This window comes from Staurois parvus, unplaced genomic scaffold, assembly GCF_062004578.1.
Source record: "Staurois parvus isolate SC_StPar_1 unplaced genomic scaffold, SC_StPar_1.0 ptg000549l, whole genome shotgun sequence".
NCBI lineage: Eukaryota > Metazoa > Chordata > Amphibia > Anura > Ranidae > Staurois > Staurois parvus.
Window position 1 is genome coordinate 13,613,297 of NW_028318345.1, and position 24,567 is coordinate 13,637,863.

General features: G+C 44.0%; 1 protein-coding gene across 1 annotated transcript in view; it reads right to left on the reverse strand.

The window, feature by feature from the left end:
• Positions 1–801: 801 nt before the first annotated feature.
• The window catches only part of LOC149451107 (uncharacterized), a 51,154-nt gene continuing 27,388 nt past the window's right edge, over positions 802–24,567 (reverse strand). Inside the window, exons 4-5 of the mRNA XM_089691037.1 lie at positions 2,996–3,381; positions 802–2,287 (exon numbers count right to left, since the gene is read on the reverse strand). Of these exons, the coding sequence (XP_089547163.1) occupies positions 897–2,287; positions 2,996–3,381 (1,777 nt within the window). The 3' untranslated portion in view covers positions 802–896. The remainder of the gene's footprint in view (positions 2,288–2,995; positions 3,382–24,567) is intronic.

The following is a 24,567-nucleotide window of genomic DNA, read 5'->3' on the forward strand; positions in this document are numbered from 1 at the left end:
GTAATTTTTTCTATAAAGTTGAGTATTTCAAATTCTGATTAGGGTTATAGTGTTAAAAAATTACTGTCCAATAACTTTCACAACATGCAGTAAATGCAATGCAATAGGCAATCAGTGAGATATGCTGAAAGTCATACCTTTCCAATCTTGTACAGATAAAAGATTTGTCCTTTAAATCCCAATGAATCTTGGACTGCATCCCAATTCTTTATAGCTCAAATGTGTTATGGTTCCCAGAGTGCAATATTCATAAACCTTAGCTACTGTGGCTCCTACTTTGGCTGTGTTATTAATGATAATGGATGTATAATACTGTAGCTAATTCAGCTCTTTCTTGAAGAATGTACTATTAGCTAGATCAAAGTAAATATGTGTTAAATGTGTACACATTGCTGTGTTTTTTTCAAACTGAGGTAATGAATGATCTAAACAATTTAGGACACTACATGCTATTTAAAAACTACATTTTTATTGCATAAGCATCAAAAACAACATGTTACGTGTAATCGGGGTACATCTCACCCTGTACTGCGACGCAGCGCACCACATAGCAATACAGTTCCAAACATACGATAAATACATTCAGGCCAATAAATACATTCGCTCAGCGGTATGATGCCTGACGTGATGTGCACGGAGGATGAATCCCCCGGACCACCACGTCATGCATGACGCCGCTTACCCCAAAAACTGTAGCATCCTAATACGATATACATTTCCTAGTTACTATGTCATGCACGAAAACGATAACTGAAAAAAACACTATCAACAATAGGCATCGGGTGTGTGGGGGGGGGGGGGGGGGGTGGAAGGGGAGGGGAGGGGGAAACACAGGCCCGAAGCTTTATTGAAGGGACAAAGACACGCAAGGGGGAGTAGGGGGAAGGGGGAAATCTTCAGACGTCCTCTTCCTCCTTAAAGTCCAACAAGGAATAGTCTCTGAGCAGACTGAGGATCAGTCTGCGGCAGTCCTCAATGGACATCCTCTCCCGCTGGAGTGTGAGGCGCTTTCTGGCGCACCATAAAGCGTCCTTGAAACAGCACAGCACCCGCCAGGCGCCGTCAATGTCCTCCAAAGAAAAAGTTCCACAGAACAGTCCATTCAAAACCCCAAAGTGAGTGATGGCTGTCTGTGGCACAAAGTCCTTGAGTTCAGGTTCCAGGGCCCCCAACAGGGCCTGAGCAAATGAGCACTCCCAGAAAACGTGATAGGACGTTTCCTCATGGGTGATGCAGAAGGGGCAGTGTCTGTATCTGCTCAGGTTCCTGGCATGCATAAATGTCCTGAGAGGCAGTCCCCCCTGGATAGCCATCCATGCCAGGTCTTTGTGCCTGTTGGTGAGGATGTTAGAAGAAACATTCCTCCAGACCACCTTGCAGGTGTCTGAAGGCAGGCCTGGAACCGACTCCAAAATGTCGCTGGCTCGGATGAGCTTGTAGATGGTCTTTGGCTTCCACAAGTCCGGCTTGACTCCCTGCAGCCCTTGCTCCCTGATGAACTTGAAGGTATCCAAGTAGAACCAAGGAGTGTCCCAGTTGTAGGGGATGGAACTATCCCAGGTGTCCCACCCCAGGGACCTCCAGAGAGGCAACAGGAAGAAGCGAGACATTGCGTTCCCGCCAGAGTCCATAGTCCGTCTTGGCAAAGTTCTGCGGACGCAGTTGCAAGCAAAGAACACCCTCAGCTGGGTGGCGATGTCGGGCACGCCCTTACCGCCCTTGAGGGGTTCCTTGAACATGACTGCCCGCTTCACTCTGTCCATCTTGGAGCCCCAGATGAAGTGAAACACCGCCCTGGTGATGGCCTTGCAGGTGTTGACCCGGGGGGGCCAGGCCTGGGCGAGGTACTGCAACACAGGGAGAATCTCGCTGCGGAGTACCAGTGTCTTCCCTTCGATGGTGAGGTCTCTGAGGCTCCAGAGTCCAAACTTTTGGCGCATCTTGGCCAGTCTCTCCTCCCAAGACTTCAGGGCTGCGCCCTCGGCACCAAACCAAACTCCCAAAATCTTCATGAAGTCTGTCTTGATGCCAAAGGGCATGGATGCAGAAGAAGGCAGGAACCACTTTCCGAAGAGCATGACTTCCGACTTCCCGCAGTTGACCTTTGCCCCCGAAGCTTGGCCGAAGTCCTCGCAGGTCTGGACGAGCAGGTCGATGGAGCGCTGGTTGGCACAGAACACCGTCACGTCGTCCATGTAGAGCGAGCACTTCACTTCCCGTCTGTCTGGTCCCGGTGCGGTGATTCCCCCGATCTCTGGATTCCGTCTGATGCATTCGGCGAAGAGCTCTATACAGCAAACAAAAAGCAGAGGTGAGAGAGGACAGCCTTGTCTGACCCCGGAGAGAACCGGGAAGGGGTCAGTCTTCCAGCCGTTCACCTGCACGGAACTACAGATGTCATTATACATGATGTCAACATATGAACAAAACATTTCCCCGAGACCAAACCTGCGCAGGGCTCTGCACATAAACCCATGGGAGACACGGTCAAAGGCCTTCTCCTGATCAAGACTGACCAGGGCCGCGTGCACACGGCGGTCCTTGATGTATTGGACCGTGTCCCGGACAAGCGCTAGGCTGTCCGCAATCCTGCGGCCAGGAATGCCACAAGTCTGATCCGGGTTGATGATCTGTCCGATGACAGCCTTCAGTCTGTTCGCCATGACCTTGGCGAGGATCTTGTAGTCCACGTTCAGAAGAGAGATGGGACGCCAATTTTTCAAGTCACATCTCTCCCCCTTACGCTTGTACAGGATCGTGATCATCCCCTCCCTCAACGAAGGAGGCATCTTGCCCTCCACCACCATCTCCTCGTACAGCTCGAGCAGGTCCGGGCCCACGAGGTCCCACAGCGCTACATAAAGCTCCGCTGGGAGACCGTCGCAGCCCGGGGTCCTGCCTTGCCTAAAGGATTTAGCGGCAGAGTGCAGTTCCTCCAACGTCAAGGGGGCGTTGGTGGCCGACAAACCTGCAGGATCGATAGTGTTAGAGATACCTGACAAGAACCTGTCGGCCGCTTCCGAGTTCGTTTCTTTAGGAGAGTAGAGGTCGGAGTAGTAGTCGCTGACCACTTCCATCACGGCCTCCTTCCCCTTCTGGAGTGTTCCAGTCTTGTCACGCAGCTCCGACAGGGGTGTGTGTCCTGAGTGGAGTTTCCTGAAAAAGAAAGAGTTACACTTCTCACCTTTCTCGAGATGCTCCACTTTGGCACGGAAGACAATGTGCCTGGATTCTTCCTCAAAGTGCTTTTTCAAGCACTTCTTGGTGTCCTCCAGGTCTTGCCTCACGTCCCAGCCACAGTGGTGAAGGTCCTGCAGGGACTGCAGCTGACGCTGCAGCCTCCTGAGTTCCTTCCTCCTGGCACACACTTGCTGACGTCCCCTGGCCTGAAAGAAGCTGCGCAGCTTGACTTTCACGAACTCCCACCAGTCGCTGACCTTAGGAAAGAAAGCCTTCTCCTCTCGCCAGGCACCGTAGATTTCCCTGAGCTCCGCTAGCAGTTCCTCATCGCCCAGCAGGGTGCAATTCAGCTTCCAGGAGCCTGGGCCCGGGGCAAAGCCCTCTCCCAGATCACCTTGAAAGTGAATGGCCCTGTGGTCAGAGAAAAAGCAGGGAACCATGGAGAACCCGCGGTGCCTGACTGCCCTGGAGGTGAGCACAAAGTCAATCCTGGAGCGCACGGATCCATCGGGGCGGCTCCATGAGTAGTTCACGGAACCGCGCCCCACGGATCCCACTGCGTCTCGCAGGGAAGCCTCTGCGATCATCTCTCGGAGCAGCTTCGAGGTGACGTCGAGTTTTGCGTATATGCTGGAGCTGCGCCCATCCTCCTCTATCGGACAGTTAAAGTCACCGCCGATTACTACTGCTCTCGTTGTGGCGAGTTGCGTCCGCAGGGTTTGGAAAAGTTCCAGCCGCGCGTTCTTCTCCGGGGGGGCGTACACGTTGATGAGCCTAACGGGCTCCCCCGCCCACGAACCATCTATGACCAGAAGGCGGCCACAGACGAGCTCATGGACGGAGTCAACAGTGAAGCGTCCTCCCCGGATAAGAACCGCAACCCCTGCAGACTTGCAATCGCCACCCCCAGACCAGTAGGAGGGACCATGGGTCCACTGGGAGGACAAATGAGTGTACCTCCTCAGAGGGGGAAGTGCGCACTCCTGAAGCATGTACACATCACTCTGCTGTGTGGAAAGAAAGGTCAGCACAGTCTGCCTCCTAGACACGTCCTTTATGCTCCTCACATTAATGGAAAAGATATTGACATTTTGACATTGACATTTTGTATAAGTGCTTACAAAAGTTACAATAACTAAGGAGGCAAGTGCAATCCTTTCAGACCCAGGCAGCTAAGGACACAAAACAACTCAGAGAGATAATAATTTTAGTATGAGATAAATTATAAACTTCTGGCAAACCAATAGGATGTACTCCAGCAAAAGTGACAACAAACTATACTAAATGACAGTTCCTTCCCTGCCAGCTTTTATTTGTAAACAAAAAGCCAAGGGATCCTAGATGATAGGAGAAGACCATATGTTGTCAAAAACATCAGTCAGCAACACTGGCCATTTTGTTGGTGAGGAATGGGAGAGAATCATCATGGTGTGGGTCATCATGTTTGTGTCGGCGGGTTGTTGGATGACATGATTTACATTCACATAGGAATGCAGATATCCAGAGGCCCACCTATCTTAAAGACTACTTTAGAATGAGGGGGCTGCAGATATCAAGCCCTCCCTCCAGTGTGAATGAGTAAGGGATAGTAAATATAGTAAACACAAACACGCCTTTATTTAAGAAAAGTCCCACAATGTAAATCCAATGTCAATAAGGTTGTCCAACAAAGTATATCCATAGTCGATTATAATGTACAATGCCCCACCCACACGAATGTCACCTTGGATGTTCACTGACTTCTTTACAATGTAAAACAAGCTGGTGGCTGGAAGATGTTATTTAGAATTGGTTGTAATACTGCCACTAAATGATTTACTTCTGGCTGTAGCAGCAGAATATTCTGGAGAGTGGACTGGTTAGCTCTGGTCATTTAGAATGATGAACTGCAAACAGCCTGAAACTAAAGCTCATCCTTACTATTGGTAACTATAACAGATTAGCAAATCTATATTTTATTACCAAAACAGGGCCAATTTGTTTTATTCTTTAACCTTTTTCAGTTTGTTTGATGTTTTATTTTTCTTTTGTTTTTTAATTGCTTCCTGTATGCTGCTCTGGATATTCTCCCATCCCCCCAAGTGCCTTCCAACTGTTTTACCACAACCAATCAGTAGGGTCGATTCACTGGATAAATATATTTTTAAAAGGACCATTGTAGGAAGAGATGGTAACCGTTTTCAAAATGCATTGTGAACTGATCTCAGCGGTGCAGTGCTGCTTAGAACTCTCATCACCACTCTATTTTCTTTCTTATCATCGTCTTTACTATTTTAGCAGGGCCTTCCACTGTTTCACTTCAGAAATTATTACTAAATGTTGTCACTTTTTTTTTCATCTCAATGACATACATACACCTAAACGCCATTTGTGTTTTTACCATTTCTTATCAGCAAAATAGTTCTGCTAACATAGAAGGAAGAATTAAATTTCAAACATATTAGGCTTGAGGAATAATATGTATTGTTGCAGTTAAAATGATGTAATGAAAAACTTTAATTTCAATGACTCACAGAAAATTATTTCAATCTCTTTATGTAAAAAATTACCTTTTAAAAATTTTTTAATTATTACCTCCTTAATTTCTCTGACCTAAAACAAATGTCTATTACATTTGTGGCATCACAAGCAGATTCATCATTTGGGTGGACAGATATCACCTTGCTCATCTTGATATTATTTCATTCTACTGAAATTAGGAATAAGACTGATTTTAATAGCTAGAGTAAATATCCCCTACTAATGTAATTAAAAATGATCCTCTAAATGTTCATACAAAAAAATAGCTTCCATTTATCTTTTACTGTCCTTAAAGGATAAGTTCACCTTTTATAAAAAAAAATAAAATAAATGCACATCTTTTTTAGGTAAAAAAATGGGCATTTATTTTTTTACACTGGAGCCTGTAAAGCATTGCACCCGCAATCAGCAAATCGCGGGTGCAATGTCCAGCTCCTGCAGACTCTCAGTACCTTGTCTGCCCATACCTCCTGTAGGGGCAGACAATCACTGATTTGAAGGAAGATCAATAAACTACGAGAGTGATCACCAGCACCCTCGCAGTTCATTGAGAACTATAAACTGTTGGCCTCGGTGGCAATAGTTCAATCATTCACAGAGCTCTGTGGGCAGAGCCTTGCATGGCCACGCTGTTTTCAAATTATGATAGCAGTTGAAGGGAGAAGGGAGGGAGGGATCGAGGGAGAGGAGGCAGGAGCCTAAATATTAGTTGAACTTAGCCTTTAAAGTAAACTTGTCAAGAAAGCAATTTGGGGGCTGCCATTGCTGGAATTGCATCTGAGTAATGCTAGTTGCCTGACTGCCATGCTGTTCTTCTGGTTTCAGTTATCTCATTGTATATTGTATTCATATTGCAAGTGGATTGCCTAAAATTGGTTAAATGTTCCAGTGGTGTCAAAAACAGCGCTAAAAGTGGTTGGAAGGGCAGAAGGCTTTTTACCTTAATGCATTCCATGCATTAAGGTAAAAAAAAATCTGGGTGCAGCTCTCCCACCAACCCTCGCTTACACTTACCTGAGCTATTTTGCTCCAACGATGTGCATGAGGGCCACGGCTCTCCCATGTCTTTCTCTCCTCATTGAGTCACACAGCAGTGGGAGCCAATGGCCAAGATGCATTCTGTGTTTGAATGGACAATGTCCATTCACAGGAGCCTGCTCAAGTGCCCCCAAGCAAGGGACTTGCTATTGGGGGCACTCAGCTGGGAATGAGGTGTCAGGATTGTCAGCAGGGGGACCAAAAAAGAAGTAGATTGGGGATGCTCTGTGAAAAACCATTACACAGAGCAGGTAAGCATATTGTGTTATTTTTTTATTCCAATCTTTGGAAACACTTTAATATACCAAACCTCTAGAGCGGCTTTCAGTATTGAGTTATACAATTAGAGTAATGTTGGTAAAGTCAACAATAAGTAAACCATGAAAATATACCACTGGTATAATAATAATAAACAAACAGAAGGCACCGCCATCTAAGTGTATCAATTTAATTAAAAACAAGTAAAGGAAAGGGTTCAAATACAATCACAAGGATGAGAGTAAATGGGCATATCATCAGTCCTTATTCGCTGGCAAGCCTTGGTGGACAGTGGGTGGATGGATGGATGAGATGTATCCTTATAACAGCTCTGCAGGATAGGTGGAATAGGCTTCTTGCTTGGGACTTAATCACTCTTTCTCCATTTGCGCTATAGAGTTTTTCATATTTTTGTACACTGATATGGTAATACCTATAGTAATATCTCACATCAGCCAGTAAAGTGATAGTATAAATTGAAAATCATAAATAGCTCTAAGCCAATAGTGTGGATTTGAAGCCAACACAAATTGCCATATTTTTTTTCGCTCATTTTTATATAATACTACAGTACATAAGTTCAAGAGATTAATGCATGCATGATTCATAATACAGAAGTGCATAATTATTCAGAGTACATCTCTTTTTTACATGGCATTCACATAAATGATGTTGTTGTCTAATAACATTTACTCAGAGTATATGGTATATTTATCCTTATATACAGTCAGGTCCATAAATATTGGGACACCGACACAATTCTAACATTTTTGGCTCTATACACCACCACAATGGATTTGAAATAAAGAGAACAAGATGTGCTTTAACTTCAGACTGTCAGCTTTAATTTGAGGGTATTTACATCCAAATCAGGTAAACGGTGTAGGAATTACAACAGTTTGCATATGTGCCTCCCACTTGTTAAGGGACCAAAAGTAATGGGACAGAATAATAATCATAAATCAAACTTTCACTTTTTAATACTTGGTTGCAAATCCTTTGCAGTCAATTACAGCCTGAAGTCTGGAACGCATAGACATCACCAGACGCTGGGTTTCATCCCTGGTGATGCTCTGCCAGGCCTCTACTGCAACTGTCCTCAGTTCCTGCTTGTTCTTGGGGCATTTTCCCTTCAGTTTTGTCTTCAGCAAGTGAAATGCTGAATCGGATTCAGGTCAGGTGATTGACTTGGCCATTGCATAACCTTCCACTTCTTTCTCTTAAAAAACTCTTTGGTTGCTTCTGCAGTATGCTTTGGGTCATTGTCCATCTGCACTGTGAAGCGATGTCCAATGAGTTCTGAAGCATTTGGCTGAATATGAGCAGATAATATTGCCCGAAACACCTCAGAATTCATCCTGCTGCTTTTGTCAGCAGTCACATCATCAATAAATACAAGAGAACCAGTCCATTGGCAGCCATACATGCCCACCCCATGACACTACCACCACCATGCTTCACTGATGAGGTGGTATGCTTAGGATCATGAGCAGTTCCTTTCCTTCTCCATACTCTTCTCTTCCCATCACTCTGGTCAAGTGGATCTTGGTCTCATCTGTCCATAGGATGTTGTTCCAGAACTGTGAAGGCTTTTTTAGATGTCATTTGGCAAACTCTAATCTGGCCTTCCTGTTTTTGAGGCTCACCAATGGTTTATATCTTGTGGTGAACCCTCTGTATTCACTCTGGTGAAGTCTTCTCTTGATTGTTGAATTTGACACACATACACCTACCTCCTGGAGAGTGTTCTTGATCTGGTCAACTGTTGTGAAGGGTGTTTTCTTCACCAGGGAAAGAATTCTTTGGTCATCCACCAAAGTTGTTTTCCTTGGTCTTCCGGGTCTTTTGGTGTTGCTAAGCTCACCGGTGCGTTCCTTCTTTTTAAGAATGTTCCAAACAGTTTTTTCGGCCACGCCTAATGTTTTTGCTATCTCTCTGATGGGTTTGTTTTGTTTTTTCAGCCTAATGATGGCTTGCTTCACTGATAGTGACAGCTCTTTGGATCTCATCTTGAGAGTTGACAGCAACAGATTCCAAATGCAAATAGCACACTTGAAATGAACTCTGGACCTTTTATCTGCTCATTGTAATTGGGATAATGAGGGAATAACACACACCTGGCCATTTAACAGCTGAGAAATCCATCGTGGTGGTGTATAGAGCCAAAAATGTTAGAATTGTGTTGATGTCCCAATATTTATGGACCTGACTGTAAACTTCTTATGTCAAACAACAGTAACATAGCCTAAAAAGGAGGTTAAAAAGGAGAGGAAAGTGGGTCCATGGGTTTGTGGGAATATGGAGGTATGTGAGGATGTGGGTAAAATGTGATAGTGGAAAAGGTGAAGGGAGGTGTAGTAACATGACACTTCAATTGTTAGGTAGGTAGTGGAACATTAGTCAGAGGGCCATGGGTGTCAGCTGTTAGATTATTAAAGCTTTTGTAAATCCATACCATAAAAATTCATCCTAAGCTGTAAAATTAGTATGCCTGACTATGTCTGTCGTTCTATTCTTTAGAAGTATACTGTGTAATTACCTGGTGATCCTTTTGGCTCAATGAAGAGTGGCAATGCTATTGACGGAAATCTCTATTGCTCTCTGGTACCACTCTGTCTGTGCTTGCACCAAAAATATCTTTTTCAGGAAGCTGTGATCTTGGTATATCTCTCACAGCTCTCCACCCTATGTGACTTTCCTGCATGTAGTGCAAGGTAGCCCAAAGTTCTTGACTGACAGAGTAGTATGTCTGCTTTGCTCTTTTCTTTATGCCCATGTTAACATTTTGTTCATGTACCCCGCTGTCAATCACTATTACTGAGCTGCCCTGCATGACATAAGGAATAACACTTGGAGCACTTTTGGAATGTGCTCCTCCCACATGTTTCTCATTTATTACAGATGAACAAGATAAAGATTTTTTGAATGACCAAAAAAGGACATAACATAAGGTATCTACAAGCATTATTATTCTGTGATATATGTGCTATCCTTTTAACCACTTGCCCTCCAGAGGATTTACCCCCTTCCTGACCAGGCCATTTTTTGCAATATGGCTCTGCATTACTTTAATTGACAATTGCGCAGTCATGCAACACTGTACATAAATTAAATTTATGTCCTTTTTCCCACAAATTGAGCTTTCTTTTGGTGGTATTTGATCACCTGTGCGTTTTTTTTGCACTATAAACAAAAAAAGACCCACATTTTGGAAAAAAAATAATAATTCTGACTTTTTGCTATAAAACATATCCAGTGACAAAATTTCAAAAAATTTATATTTCGTCATAAATTTAGGCTAAAATGTATTCCGCTACATGTCTTTGCTAAAAAAAAATCCCAATACATGTAAATTAATTGGTTTACGTGAAAGTTACAGCATCTACAAATGACAGAATATATACTAGAATTTTTATTTATTTTTTATACTTATGCTGTGCAGAGAAATACACAGGAGCATGTCCTTGCTGGCAGGAGAGAGGCCTCTTTTGTTTACACACAGCTGTCTCCCCTGTCAGTTTTACTCGATGATCGCCGACTGCCAGCAGGGAATCTCCTGCCGGGACTCTGTGATTGACATCCATAGCCGCCAATGGCAGAGCAGGTAGGGAGGCACATGTGCGGAGCCTACCTGGTAATGCAAATCACATATATATATATATATATATATATATATATATATATATATATATATGTGATTTTGTGCAGCCCTGCCGCCATGTAGCAGTAGTTCTACTATAGGGCGGCGGGCAAGCGGTTACTGATAGTATCTACTTCCCATGTCTTGAGGTATGTTCATTTGGGTGTGTATTGTTTTTAAGGCATAGTAAAGCTCTGTACTCACCTGACCTAATGGTTGAAGCTCTGTAGACCTTTTTCCACTCCTCAGATGCTCAGAGGGATACTGTCCCCACGGACACTAGGGTTTATAATCTCAGAAGGTTGCTTGGAAGTTGCAAGTTGTCATAGGAACACATATCTCTTATGCTGGTGGAACTCTATGTGGGTACATCTGGCTGCTTCATGGGGTGCCCCACATGAATCTCCCTTTTTTGTAGTTCTTGGTGATGTGTAAGGTATTTTCGCTGCAACAGAACAAAGGCTATAGTTGTTTCAGTACCTTATGAAGACTGTGTTATACCAATTATTAAATCAATAAAAGTTACAGTGCTCAGCATAAATGAGTACACCCCTTTCGAAATGTAAGATTTTAATCAATATCTCAATGAACACAAGAACAATTTCCAAGATTTGGACAAAACTAAGTTTTATTGAACATTTGTTTAGTTCATTACATGAAAGTAAGGTTAATAATATAACTTTTACTCAAGTTTACTTAAGTTTTACTCAAATTAGTTGATGCAAAAATGAATGCAGCCCACAACAAAAACCACTACATCTAAAATTTTGTATTACCTCCATGATTTGTAAGGACAGCACCAAGTCCCCTAGGCATGGAATATACAAGTTGGTGACATATTGCAGCATCTATCTTTTTCCATTCTTCAAGAATTACCTCTTTTAGAGCCTGGATGCTGGATGGAGAGTGAAGCTCAACTTGTCTCTTCAGAATTCCCCATAGGTGTTCAATTGAGTTCAGATAAGGAGACATACTTGGCTACTGAAAATGAAAAAATGTAGCCTTAGATGTGTGTTTTGGATCATTGTCATGTTGCAAAAGTGCACGACGACCAAGGGCACAGAGTGATAGTAGCATCTTCTCTTTCAATATATAGCAGTACATCTGCGAATCCATGATACCATCAATGAAATGCAGCTCGCCAACACCAGCAGCATTCATGTAGCCCCACAGAGGGATGCTGCCACCACCATGTTTCACTGAAGGCACCATGCATTTTTCTTTGTTCTCCTCACACTTGCAACGCCATATTGTTTTGAAGCCAACAGTTCCAAAAACATTTATTTGGTCTCATCACTTCAGAGTACAGTGTCCCAGTAGTCTTCTTCTTTTTCAGCATGGGCCCTGGCAAATTCTAGGTGGGCTTTTTTGTGTGTGGACTTTAGGAGAGGCTTCTTTTGTGGACGACACCCATGCATGCCATTCCTTTGCAGTGTATGCTATATTATGTCATGGGAATAAGTCACCCCAGTTTGGCTTTCTACTTCTTTAGCTAACTGCAGTAAACTTGCATGGCAATTTTCTTCAACCATTCTTATCAGAAGACGCTCCTGTCAAAGTTTTAATTTCCATGGACGGCTTGGACATCTCTGTGAGTTGGTTGCAGTTCCATCTTTGTTAAATTTTTGCATCACTTTTGCTACAATATTCTAACTGATAAGCAAAGCTTTGCTGATCTTCTTGTAGCCTTCACCTTTCTTGTGTAAAGAAATTATTTTATTTCCCAGGACTTGTGAAATTTCTCTTCCGTGTGTTGCCATTGGTGACAGCATGAAATGGGAGGGGTTTTCTTTGATAAGTAACTTAATTGTATAATCAACTGTCTGCTGAACACCTGTTTAATGAATAATTAGACACACCTGTAGTTGAAATCTTGCTACTTAGGATTTTGTTGTCTAAAATTTAGCTTTGTCCCTAAGACTTTTGTTGGGGTCTATTCATTTTTGCAACATGCTCTTGAATGAATTTGTTAGGAAAAAATCCTTTTTTTTGTGCGTGCAAATTAACAAATCTTGTTTGCAATCAATGGCCCACATTTGTGGGAGTATTTTGTTGTATAGTGTCCAGTAGAAAATGTTGATTCTGAAAGGAAAGTAAAGGTTTTCTGACAAATCTGTACTGTGACGGAAGCGTAGGCAGGACAGAACACACAAAGAAGATGGTAAACACACAAAGCTTTATTGAACTATGGAAGGCACTCAATCAGGGCAGTTCATGGCACTCCGCAACATGCGGCTTGTAGGGACACTCATGGTAAGTGGGCTCAAGGGGACTCAGCGGGACCTTGGCTGCGGGGTCTGACCTCAGCACAGCTCCCACACAGCTCTCTAGGGACAACAGCAGGCTCACGGGGACTCAGCAGGACCTTGGCTGTGGGATCTGACCTCAGCACAACTCCCACGCAGCTCTCTAGGGACAACACCAGGCTCATGGGGACTCAGCGGGACCTTGGCTGTTAGGTCTGACCTCAGCACAGCTCCCACGCAGCTCTCTAGGGACAACATCAGGCTCACAGGGACTCAGCAGGACCTTAGCTGTGGGATCTGATTCAGGTATCAATGGCTCAAGCACTCCGCGGGGCAGTCCAGGTAGCTAGAATCCCGGCACGCAATGGGGCAGTTCAGGTAAGGGTAATCCGAGCACACAATAGGGCAGTTCATGGCCAGGGTAATCTGAGCACACAATAGGGGTAGTTCATGGCAAGGGTAGTCTGAACACACAATAGGGGCAGTTCATGGCTTCTAGGGTAATCTGAGCACACAATAGGGGCAGTTCATGGCAAGGGTAGTCTGAGCACACAATAGGGGCAGTTTATGGCTTCTAGGGACACTCACGGTAGGCGGCTTGCAGACACTCAGCAGCAGGCGGCTTGTAGGGACACTCATGGGAGGCGGCTTGCAGACACTCAGCAGCAGGAGGCTTGTAGGGACACTCACTGGAGGCGGCTTGCAGACACTCAGCAGCAGGCGGCTTGTAGGAACACTCACAGTGGACAGGGACCCTCACAGCAGTCATCTTTCCAGGCACAACAGCGATCAGCAGACAGGGGCCCTCACAGCAGTCAGCTTTCTAGGGACAGCAGTAGTCAGTGGCCCTCACAGCGGTCAGCTTTCCAGGGACAGCAGTGGGCAGCGGCCCTCACAGCGGTCAGCTTGAGACAGGGGCCCTCACAGCGGTCAGCTTTCCAGGGACGGCAGCAATCAGCAGGTAGGGGCCCTCACAGTGGTCAGATTTCCAGGGACAGCAGCGGGCAGCGGCCCTCACAGCGGTCAGCTTGAGACAGGGGCCCTCACAGCGGTCAGCTTTCCAGGGACGGCAGAGATCAGCAGGCAGGGCCCTCACAGCGGTCAGCTTTCCAGGGACAGCAGCGGGAGTCCTGGCTGTGGGGTCTGGCCTCAGTTCTGATCCCACACAGTGCTTCTCCCAAGCACAGATCAACACAGCTGGCTTGCAGGGGCTCGGCAGGGTATTGGCTGTGTGGTCTGGCCTCAGCTCAGACTCCGCACAGCACCCTGTCCCAAGCTGGAAACGAGCAGCCACGGACGGGCATTGGGTCCTGCGCCGGCCTTTTTAAACCACCCAGGATGCTTTCCGGTTGCCCCGGCAACGGCCGTCCCAGCGTCGCGTTGCCGGGCAATGAGGCACGGCCCCTTGACATGGGCCGCGCTCTCGAGAGCGCGGCTTTTGTCTCCAACGCGGGAAACCTTGTGCCCGCGCTGTGCCCGCCAGGGGGCACGTGGCGACAGGTTGGTGGCCCCACTCCAGAATCCCTCAGTGGGGTGTCACTCATCTCCGGCTATACGGCTGTAGAAGTGTGAGGTCCGCCGCAGGGGTCACTTTCCGCCCATCCTATGCAGCCTGCCTTCAAAGGCTGCGTCAGGATGTGAGGAGGTGACAAGAGGCAGGGGGGTGAGGTGACCCCCCCCCCATCCTGTGCAGCCTATCTTCAAAGGCTGCAACAGGATGAGGAGAGGGTGAGGGGACACAGGAAAGACACAGTCACCGGGGGTGGGGGTTTGGAAGAGGAGCAGGCACTCCGTGACAATGCCAATCAAACATTTAGATTTAGTCCTGAAATTTTAGATAGTGTACACCATAATAATGCTAATTCCTGGGGGACACACCTGGGGGTAGCTCATAATTCTCAAATCTGGTTTTAAGTCTTAATAATTTGCTGTCACAATCTAAACCAGTTTCCACTGTCTCAATAACCCAGATCTTTAACGAAAAAAGGTCACTGATGCTGAGAGATGAAATGTCTGGCAGCAGCAGATCTCAAATTAACACTCTGTATGCTGTAGAGTTGTTCATATATTCTGCAATACAATGCCTTTTTAGTTTTGCCCATGTAGAAGGCCCCAAACCCACAGGTCAGAAGTTTGACTACAGTTTATGCTATTTCTGCTTGTGAGGAGCTTTCCTGTGGTCAAGGTATCAACCTCGCATACAAAAGGGCAGTACATACAGTATATGTCCCACAGCTATAGACTTCCTTGGGGAGTTTGCATGTTCTTGCCAGAATAAAATGAAGAATGTGCTAGTTTGCCTATCAAAGACTAAAATACCTTTTTTGGGAGTGCTGGTCACCAAATGGAATGGTTCATAATATTCTTTTAAGATGTGCCAGTGTTTCTGAGGGGTCTTTCTTTACTTTGAAGTGAGCATGATAATATTTGAGCCCTAATATCAACATGTTATTTGTCTTCTTTACCCCTTTAGGCTCCTAAACCACCTCATTTACCTGCTTGGTAGATTCCCCTCCTTTCCAGGTCAATTTTCATATTTTAGTCTTGAAGGATTGAGTTCTGTAATGTACAGCGCTGAGCGAACTATTGGCGCTTTATAAATACTGTATAATAATAATAAAATAATAATAATTACTTGGTCATACAAAATAACATTTTTTTCTTTTGTGGTGTTTAAAAAACATTTTTATTTTGTACTATATAAAGGTACAAAGATCAAAATGTGGGATTATTGATTTACCTCTCGTTCTAATATATTGCTATCTCTACTTTCAATTCTAATAGACAGAATCACTCTGATTGGTTCTTTTGATTTTGCCTTTGATCTGTGCTGTCTAATGGCAGTGCAACAACAGGCATTGCCAGCATAGATGACATGTGCATATGTTCTATAAATGAGGGCATTTATAAACACACATAGACTATTATTTACCCTTGTATAGGCTTCAGTGAAGCTTCTTTGATTACAACTCCTACACAAAATCTTTGTCATAAACACCTGGCTTCTTCATAATCATCAACCATTAAACAATTCTTACATTCCCTGAAATTTTGATCCATAGGTTTCCCCTTAAAAAGGGACTTGGGGTTAAAACCTCTAGCAAACATATAGCTATAGAAGTAAGTTTCAGATTCAATTCATTAGCTTTAAATGGTCAATAAATGTACAGAGGTCAATCAGGAGTCGCTTCATATCATGAATAATCATCAATGTATCTGTACCAAGCTAACATCCACCACAAGCATATAGAAGCATCACCATCCCCAAACAGGTTCCATTCCAACACCCCAGGGTAAAGGTTTGCATAGGTAGAGGCACAATGCATGCCCTTTGCTATACCATGTTCTTGGAAGTATTGGGTCTTGTCAAATATCAACTCATTGTGCTTCAAGGAAACGTTCTTCAAAATGAATTTATTATGAGGATGTCTTGCACAGTAATGTTTGCTAAAAAAATCTATACTGCCCATATCCAAAACTGTAAAAAACAAAGGAATACATTGACTTGCTGTTTAGAATGACAAAATTTGGCTTATTACTTTGAATACTTAAACAAGTACGCAGATCAGGAAAATCCGAGTAAGGTCAGGTCATGTTATCTGTATACTTGTTCCAAGTAGTCACTCAAAGTATTAAAGGAAGAGGGTTACAATGACAGTCATACAACTATCATTACCATATGAAGAAGTCAGCAATGGGTGAATGAAAGAGAAAAATGAAGGTAAATTAAGTAAAAGCAGCTTTCAGTAGCAGATCAACATTTGCTTTACTGAGTTTCTGCTCTATTATACAGTTCTTATTGAACCAAGTAGAAATATCAGAATTTGAACTGGTTTTTTTACATAGTTGATCATAATGCTTTGTACATACTTTAAATGGAAAAAATGTCAGTATGTGGTTTAAAAGGTAAAATATAATGCTGAACTGTTATTAAAATGTTATTAAAATAGAGTTTGACAATAGGTACTATAGCAGTAACAATTTGAAAAAAAAAATAGCAAGCTAGAAAACGATATATGTAAGACTTACTGTTTTTTTCTGTACAAAAGGATAAATAGGTTCAGATTTAAAAAGGGGGGAATATTTCAAAGGGAACCATCACAGAGGAACACTTTAAATTTGTGCTATTGCTGGCTTTAATCAGTTCTCAAAAGACTTATGGTATCTGATGAGCCATTTACAGCTCAGTGATACTGAATTTATTTCATATTTGGTCAGTCACTTTAGCTTTAGCAGTTGTTTAAAACATATTTTAAATATCAGTATTCCAAAATAGCATTTTGATTAGTCCTAATTGTTAACTATAGAGCTCATATTTTGTTTGCACTTCTTCATTCTGTTTTAAAATCAATTTTGCACTCTCTATATGATATTGGATACTCCTAGTATTACAGAAATACTAGAAGTTATGAGTTACTTTTCAAGACTATGGCTACAAAAAGTAGAGCTGCCTGTTATGTAGATATGTGTTGGAAAAAATATGAAAACACTACATGATTTGCAGGTGTGAAAGTGACATGTTTTGCTTTGAAATGTTGTAATGTTCTTTTGACTCTGCTGTTTAATGAGACACCAAGCGGACAAGTGGGAAGCCTCATTTTGTCATTCACTGCATGAGCTGCTAGTAATACGGAGCCATGTCAGAGCTTACTGAGTTTCAAAGAGGGCAAATTTGTGGTGCCCCCTTAGATGATGCCTCTGTGTCTGAAGCTGTAAATTTATTTGCTATGTTGCGAGGTACAGTATCAAAGGTTATGATGGCTTATACAGTTTCCTGGAAAATGACGGTCGACATGGTCAACTGACTGAAAGAGACAAAAGGGCATTGCACAGGATTGTGACCCGGATGTCAGAAACCATAAACCAGGTGGAGACAGAAAGTGCAGTTAAAATCACACCTTTAATGAAATAGCAAAAATAGCACAGTTCAGGAGCGCAGTCAAAACAGAAGCCAGGTCAGATGAATCTAGCTTTGCACTGTTAAAAACCACAGAACATGTTTACGTGCGGCAAACACCATCCCGAAATCACGACCAGGACTGACTGGTGCCAATGGTAAAGCATGGTGGTGACACAATTATGGTTTGGGCAGCCATATCTTGGTAATCCACAGGCCCCATCATCACTTTGAAAGGTAGAGTCACTTCCAGCCACTATGTACAAATTTTGGCCAACCATGTGCACCCCATGGTGATATCAAAGATATCATACAGTTTCCTGGAAAATTACGTCTGATAAGCATAAGCATGGTCGACACGGTCAACTGACTGAAAGAGACAAAAGGGCATTGCACAGGATTGTGACCCGGATGTCAGGAACCATAAACCAGGTGGAGACAGTGCAGTTAAAATCAGACATTTAATGAAACAGCAAAAATAACACAATTCAGGAGCCTAGTCAAAACAGAAGCCAGGGTTTGGATGCCAGAGCGGGTAATCAGATGAGCCAGGGTCAGAAAACCAGAAGTCAGTGTAGTCAGGAGCCAAAAATCAGGAACAGGAATTGGAAGAGAAGTCAGCCAGACTGAGTTATACACAAGAACACAGACAGGAACACACTGGAGATCATAAACTACGCAACATGTTTAAGTGTGGAAAACACCACCCCAAACTTACGACCAGGACTGTCTTATGCCAATGGTAAAGCATGGTGGTGGCACAATTATGGTTTGGGTAGCCAAATCTTGGTAATCCACAGGCCCCATCATCACTTTGAAAGGTAGAGTTACTTCTAGCCACTATGTACAAATTTTGGCCAAACATGTGCACCCCATGGTGCAGACATTGTTTCCCAAAGACAGCTGCATTTATCAAGATCTCCCTGAACCCTGGCCCCCCACTTCCCCACTCCCCCTCTAGGCACCCTCCTGCTCCCACTAGCCGTCTCAACCCCCTCAACCTTATACCCATCCACCTCCTCCCCACATCCACCCCTCCTCTCTCAGTTGCACTCCTGAACGCCCGTTCGATTTGCAACAAGCTCAATGCCATCCATGACCTCTTTGTCTCCCACTCCCTCAACCTCCTAGTGGTCACAGAAACCTGGATCCAAGCCACTGACTCCACCTCCCCTGCAGCACTCACCTATGGAGGCCTCGTCTGGACTCATTCACCCAGACCGAGTGGTAGCAGAGGTGGTGGGGTCGGCATGCTCCTGTCACCACTGAGCACCTTCCAGGTCCTCCCTAACCCCCTCTCCCTATCCTTCTCCTCCTTCGAGGCCCACTGCATTCGGTTCTTCACTTTTTGCATGAAGAGTGGTATCAGATTCCATTATCCACCATCCAACTGATTTTGTTCTTTTACCTGGTGCTTCCATAATTTTGTCCAACCCTGTATATCATGACAAATGTAGGTCCTCTCTGGTGCAGGAGGGGCCTTGGGCAATGTTACCTAGGAAGTCAAAATTCAGATATAATTTGAAAAGTCCACTAGAATTATGGCCATAAAGTAGATACATATGATGCCAGAACAAGCCAAAAATGATCCCCATTACAAGTAACCTAAAGATACAGGAATCAAGTGCAGAATGCCAAGCCACTCAAGCCACAGGATGCTGATTTTCTCTTAAATTTGCAAGACTTCCCCCAATATAGCAGTGGACCTGACACCTGTCATTTTAGTTTTTGAGACACTCACAAGTATAGAAGTGTCTGTTATTATTATCACTGTACACTGCAGAAGCCCAGAAATAATGTATTTGGGCATCTAAACTGACAAACATTGCCAGTATCCACGTTATTGTAAACCTGTCCATTCATTCCAGGAGTCCCATGTCTGTTCTATAGTTATGCATGCAAGGAAAGAGAAGAGCAGTCTTTACACAATCTTGCCTGCATTACAGTTTGATCATATTATACCTGCCATATAAACATCATAAGGTATATTTTTGGCACTAGAGGGAGGAACTTGACAGTCTGCAGTTATGAAGGTAATGTCCACTGCATCTACAGTATGTTACTGTAGCCAGCAACTGACTACCTAAGATTAGCATCAAGTAACAAGCATAAAATTGTTTACAGCAGCAGTGTTTCAACCAGCACTGAGCATATGAGTGTTTAACTGAACAGCACACCATTCACTACAGATTTCTTCAGAGTGTGTGTAGTGTGTACCTCTTCCTCCAGTATATGATGACCTCGCTGTTTGTAGTTTCACCCAATGAGTTCAGTCAATGGAAATCAGTAATTGCCCTTTTTTCAATGGTTGACATTAGAGATGAGCGAATCGAAGTATCCGAAGTGGAATTCGAGTCGAATATCGGAAAAATTTCGATTCGTGCCGAATCCGAAAAACAGCCTAATTCGGACGCGCGAATCGAAATTTTTCCGAAAATGGCGGCTGACATGTGCGGCGACGGAGCGGGGATGTCGGGGAAGGCGCGCAGACAAGGCGCGCTGCCCCATAATGCATTCCTCAACGACATGTGATCGCATCAGCCAATCAGCAGCCAGCCAGCCAGCACTGTGTAATGGTCGAGGTATATATAGCGGCCATTTTGGAAATCTTCATTTGCCTGCAGTCATTGAACAGAGGCAGACCGCTCTGTACTAGGGACAGGGACAGAGTTAGGGCCACAGAAACGAGAATTGGGGACAGAGAGAAGTTACTTAGGGACAGAGAACCATTACTCAGGGACACAGACTTGTTAATGAGGGCCACAGAATCGTTATTTAGGGACAAAGAAACGCTAGTTAGGGCCACAGAATTCATACTCAGGGACAGACAGAATTGTTACTCAGTGCCAGAGAATTGTTACTTAGGGCCACAGAAACGTTATTAGGGCCACAGAATTTTTACTCAGGGACAGACAGAATTGTTACTGAGTGCCAGAGAATTGTTACTCAGGGACAGACAGAATTGTTACTGAGTGCCAGAGAATTCTTACTCAGGGCCACAGAATTCATTCTCAGGGACAGACAGAATTGTTACTCAGGGACAGACAGAATTGTTACTGAGTGCCAGAGAATTGTTACTCAGGGACAGACAGAATTGTTACTGAGTGCCAGAGAATTGTTACTCAGGGACAGACAGAATTGTTACTGAGTGCCAGAGAATTGTTACTCAGGGACAGACAGAATTGTTACTGAGTGCCAGAGAATTGTTACTCTCACAGACACAAAATTGTTACTTGCACAGACACAGAATTGTTACTTGCACAGACACACAATTGTTACTCAGGGCCACTGAATTCATACTCAGGGACAGACAGAATTGTTACTGAGTGCCAGAGAATTCTTACTCAGGGCCACAGAATTCATACTCAGGGACAGACAGAATTGTTACTCAGGGACAGACAGAATTGTTACTGAGTGCCAGAGAATTGTTACTCAGGGACAGACAGAATTGTTACTGAGTGCCAGAGAATTCTTACTCAGGGACAGACAGAATTGTTACTGAGTGCCAGAGAATTGTTACTCTCACAGACACAAAATTGTTACTTGCACAGACACAGAATTGTTACTCGCACAGAGACAGAATTGTTACTCAGGGCCACAGAATTCATACTCAGGGACAGACAGAATTGTTACTGAGTGCCAGAGAATTGTTACTCAGGGACAGACAGAATTGTTACTGAGTGCCAGAGAATTGTTACTCTCACAGACACAAAATTGTTACTTGCACAGACACAGAATTGTTACTTGCACAGACACACAATTGTTACTCAGGGCCACAGAATTCATACTCAGGGACAGACAGAATTGTTACTGAGTGCCAGAGAATTCTTACTCAGGGCCACAGAATTCATACTCAGGGACAGACAGAATTGTTACTCAGGGACAGACAGAATTGTTACTGAGTGCCAGAGAATTGTTACTCAGGGACAGACAGAATTGTTACTGAGTGCCAGAGAATTGTTACTCTCACAGACACAAAATTGTTACTTGCACAGACACACAATTGTTACTTGCACAGACACACAATTGTTACTCAGGGCCACAGAATTCATACTCAGGGACAGACAGAATTGTTACTGAGTGCCAGAGAATTGTTACTCAGGGACAGACAGAATTGTTACTGAGTGCCAGAGAATTCTTACTCAGGGCCACAGAATTCATTCTCAGGGACAGACAGAATTGTTACTCAGGGACAGACAGAATTGTTACTGAGTGCCAGAGAATTGTTACTCAGGGACAGACAGAATTGTTACTGAGTGCCAGAGAATTGTTACTCAGGGACAGACAGAATTGTTACTGAGTGCCAGAGAATTGTTACTCAGGGACAGACAGAATTGTTACTGAGTGCCAGAGAATTGTTACTCTCACAGACACAAAATTGTTACTTGCACAGACACAGAATTGTTACTTGCACAGACACACAATTGTTACTCAGGGCCACAGAATTCATACTCAGGGACAGACAGAATTGTTACTGAGTGCCAGAGAATTCTTACTCAGGGCCACAGAATTCATACTCAGGGACAGACAGAATTGTTACTCAGGGACAGACAGAATTGTTACTGAGTGCCAGAGAATTGTTACTCAGGGACAGACAGAATTGTTACTGAGTGCCAGAGAATTCTTACTCAGGGACAGACAGAATTGTTACTGAGTGCCAGAGAATTGTTACTCTCACAGACACAAAATTGTTACTTGCACAGACACAGAATTGTTACTCGCACAGAGACAGAATTGTTACTCAGGGCCACAGAATTCATACTCAGGGACAGACAGAATTGTTACTGAGTGCCAGAGAATTGTTACTCAGGGACAGACAGAATTGTTACTGAGTGCCAGAGAATTGTTACTCTCACAGACACAAAATTGTTACTTGCACAGACACAGAATTGTTACTTGCACAGACACACAATTGTTACTCAGGGCCACAGAATTCATACTCAGGGACAGACAGAATTGTTACTGAGTGCCAGAGAATTCTTACTCAGGGCCACAGAATTCATACTCAGGGACAGACAGAATTGTTACTCAGGGACAGACAGAATTGTTACTGAGTGCCAGAGAATTGTTACTCAGGGACAGACAGAATTGTTACTGAGTGCCAGAGAATTGTTACTCTCACAGACACAAAATTGTTACTTGCACAGACACAGAATTGTTACTTGCACAGACACACAATTGTTACTCAGGGCCACAGAATTCATACTCAGGGACAGACAGAATTGTTACTGAGTGCCAGAGAATTGTTACTCAGGGACAGACAGAATTGTTACTGAGTGCCAGAGAATTGTTACTCTCACAGACACAAAATTGTTACTTGCACAGACACAGAATTGTTACTCGCACAGAGACAGAATTGTTACTCAGGGCCACAGAATTCATACTCAGGGACAGACAGAATTGTTACTGAGTGCCAGAGAATTGTTACTCAGGGAAGACAGAATTGTTACTGAGTGCCAGAGAATTGTTACTCAGGGACAGACAGAATTGTTACTGAGTGCCAGAGAATTGTTACTCTCACAGACACAAAATTGTTACTTGCACAGACACAGAATTGTTACTCGCACAGAGACAGAATTGTTACTCAGGGCCACAGAATTCATACTCAGGGACAGACAGAATTGTTACTGAGTGCCAGAGAATTGTTACTCAGGGACAGACAGAATTGTTACTGAGTGCCAGAGAATTGTTACTCTCACAGACACAAAATTGTTACTTGCACAGACACAGAATTGTTACTTGCACAGACACACAATTGTTACTGAGTGCCAGAGAATTGTTACTCAGGGACAGACAGAATTGTTACTGAGTGCCAGAGAATTGTTACTCAGGGACAGACAGAATTGTTACTGAGTGCCAGAGAATTGTTACTCAGGGACAGACAGAATTGTTACTGAGTGCCAGAGAATTGTTACTCGCACAGACACAAAATTGTTACTTGCACAGACACAAAATTGTTACTTGCACAGACACAGAATTGTTACTCGCGCAGACACAGAATTGTTACTCAGGGCCACAGAATTCATACTCAGGGACAGACAGAATTGTTACTGAGTGCCAGAGAATTGTTACTCAGGGACAGACAGAATTGTTACTGAGTGCCAGAGAATTGTTACTCAGGGACAGACAGAATTGTTACTGAGTGCCAGAGAATTGTTACTCAGGGACAGACAGAATTGTTACTGAGTGCCAGAGAATTGTTACTCGCACAGACACAAAATTGTTACTTGCACAGACACAGAATTGTTACTCGCACAGACACAGAATTGTTACTCGCACAGACACAGAATTGTTACTCAGGGCCACAGAATTCATACTCAGGGACAGACAGAATTGTTACTGAGTGCCAGAGAATTGTTACTCAGGGACACCTAATCGTTGAATTAAATAGTATGTCAGACAACATGCAGAGGAGTGGCAGAGGAGGCAATGTTTTAGGAGCGAGCAGACGTGGCAGCAGAGGAAGGGGTCGAGGCAGCAGTATTCGCAGCCAGAGGCCAGTGCTCCCGGTGTCATCCAGCGGTCGTGTCTCCACCGACAACCCTGCCGTCATTGATTGGTTGGCTCGGTCGTCTTCCTCTTCCCAGGTCACCTCTGACACCTACAGCCAACGGTCGGTGGGTACGTCAGACACAACCGTTAGTTGGCATGGCCCGGGACCAAGCCCACTGAAATCACGTGTCCTCTACCTGCCCCTGTCCTTTGCTGTTCCCTCACCAAGCGAAGTATCGCATGCTGTGGGCTCAGCCCCACTGTACAGTGAGGAAGAGCTAACAGAGGGCGGTCAG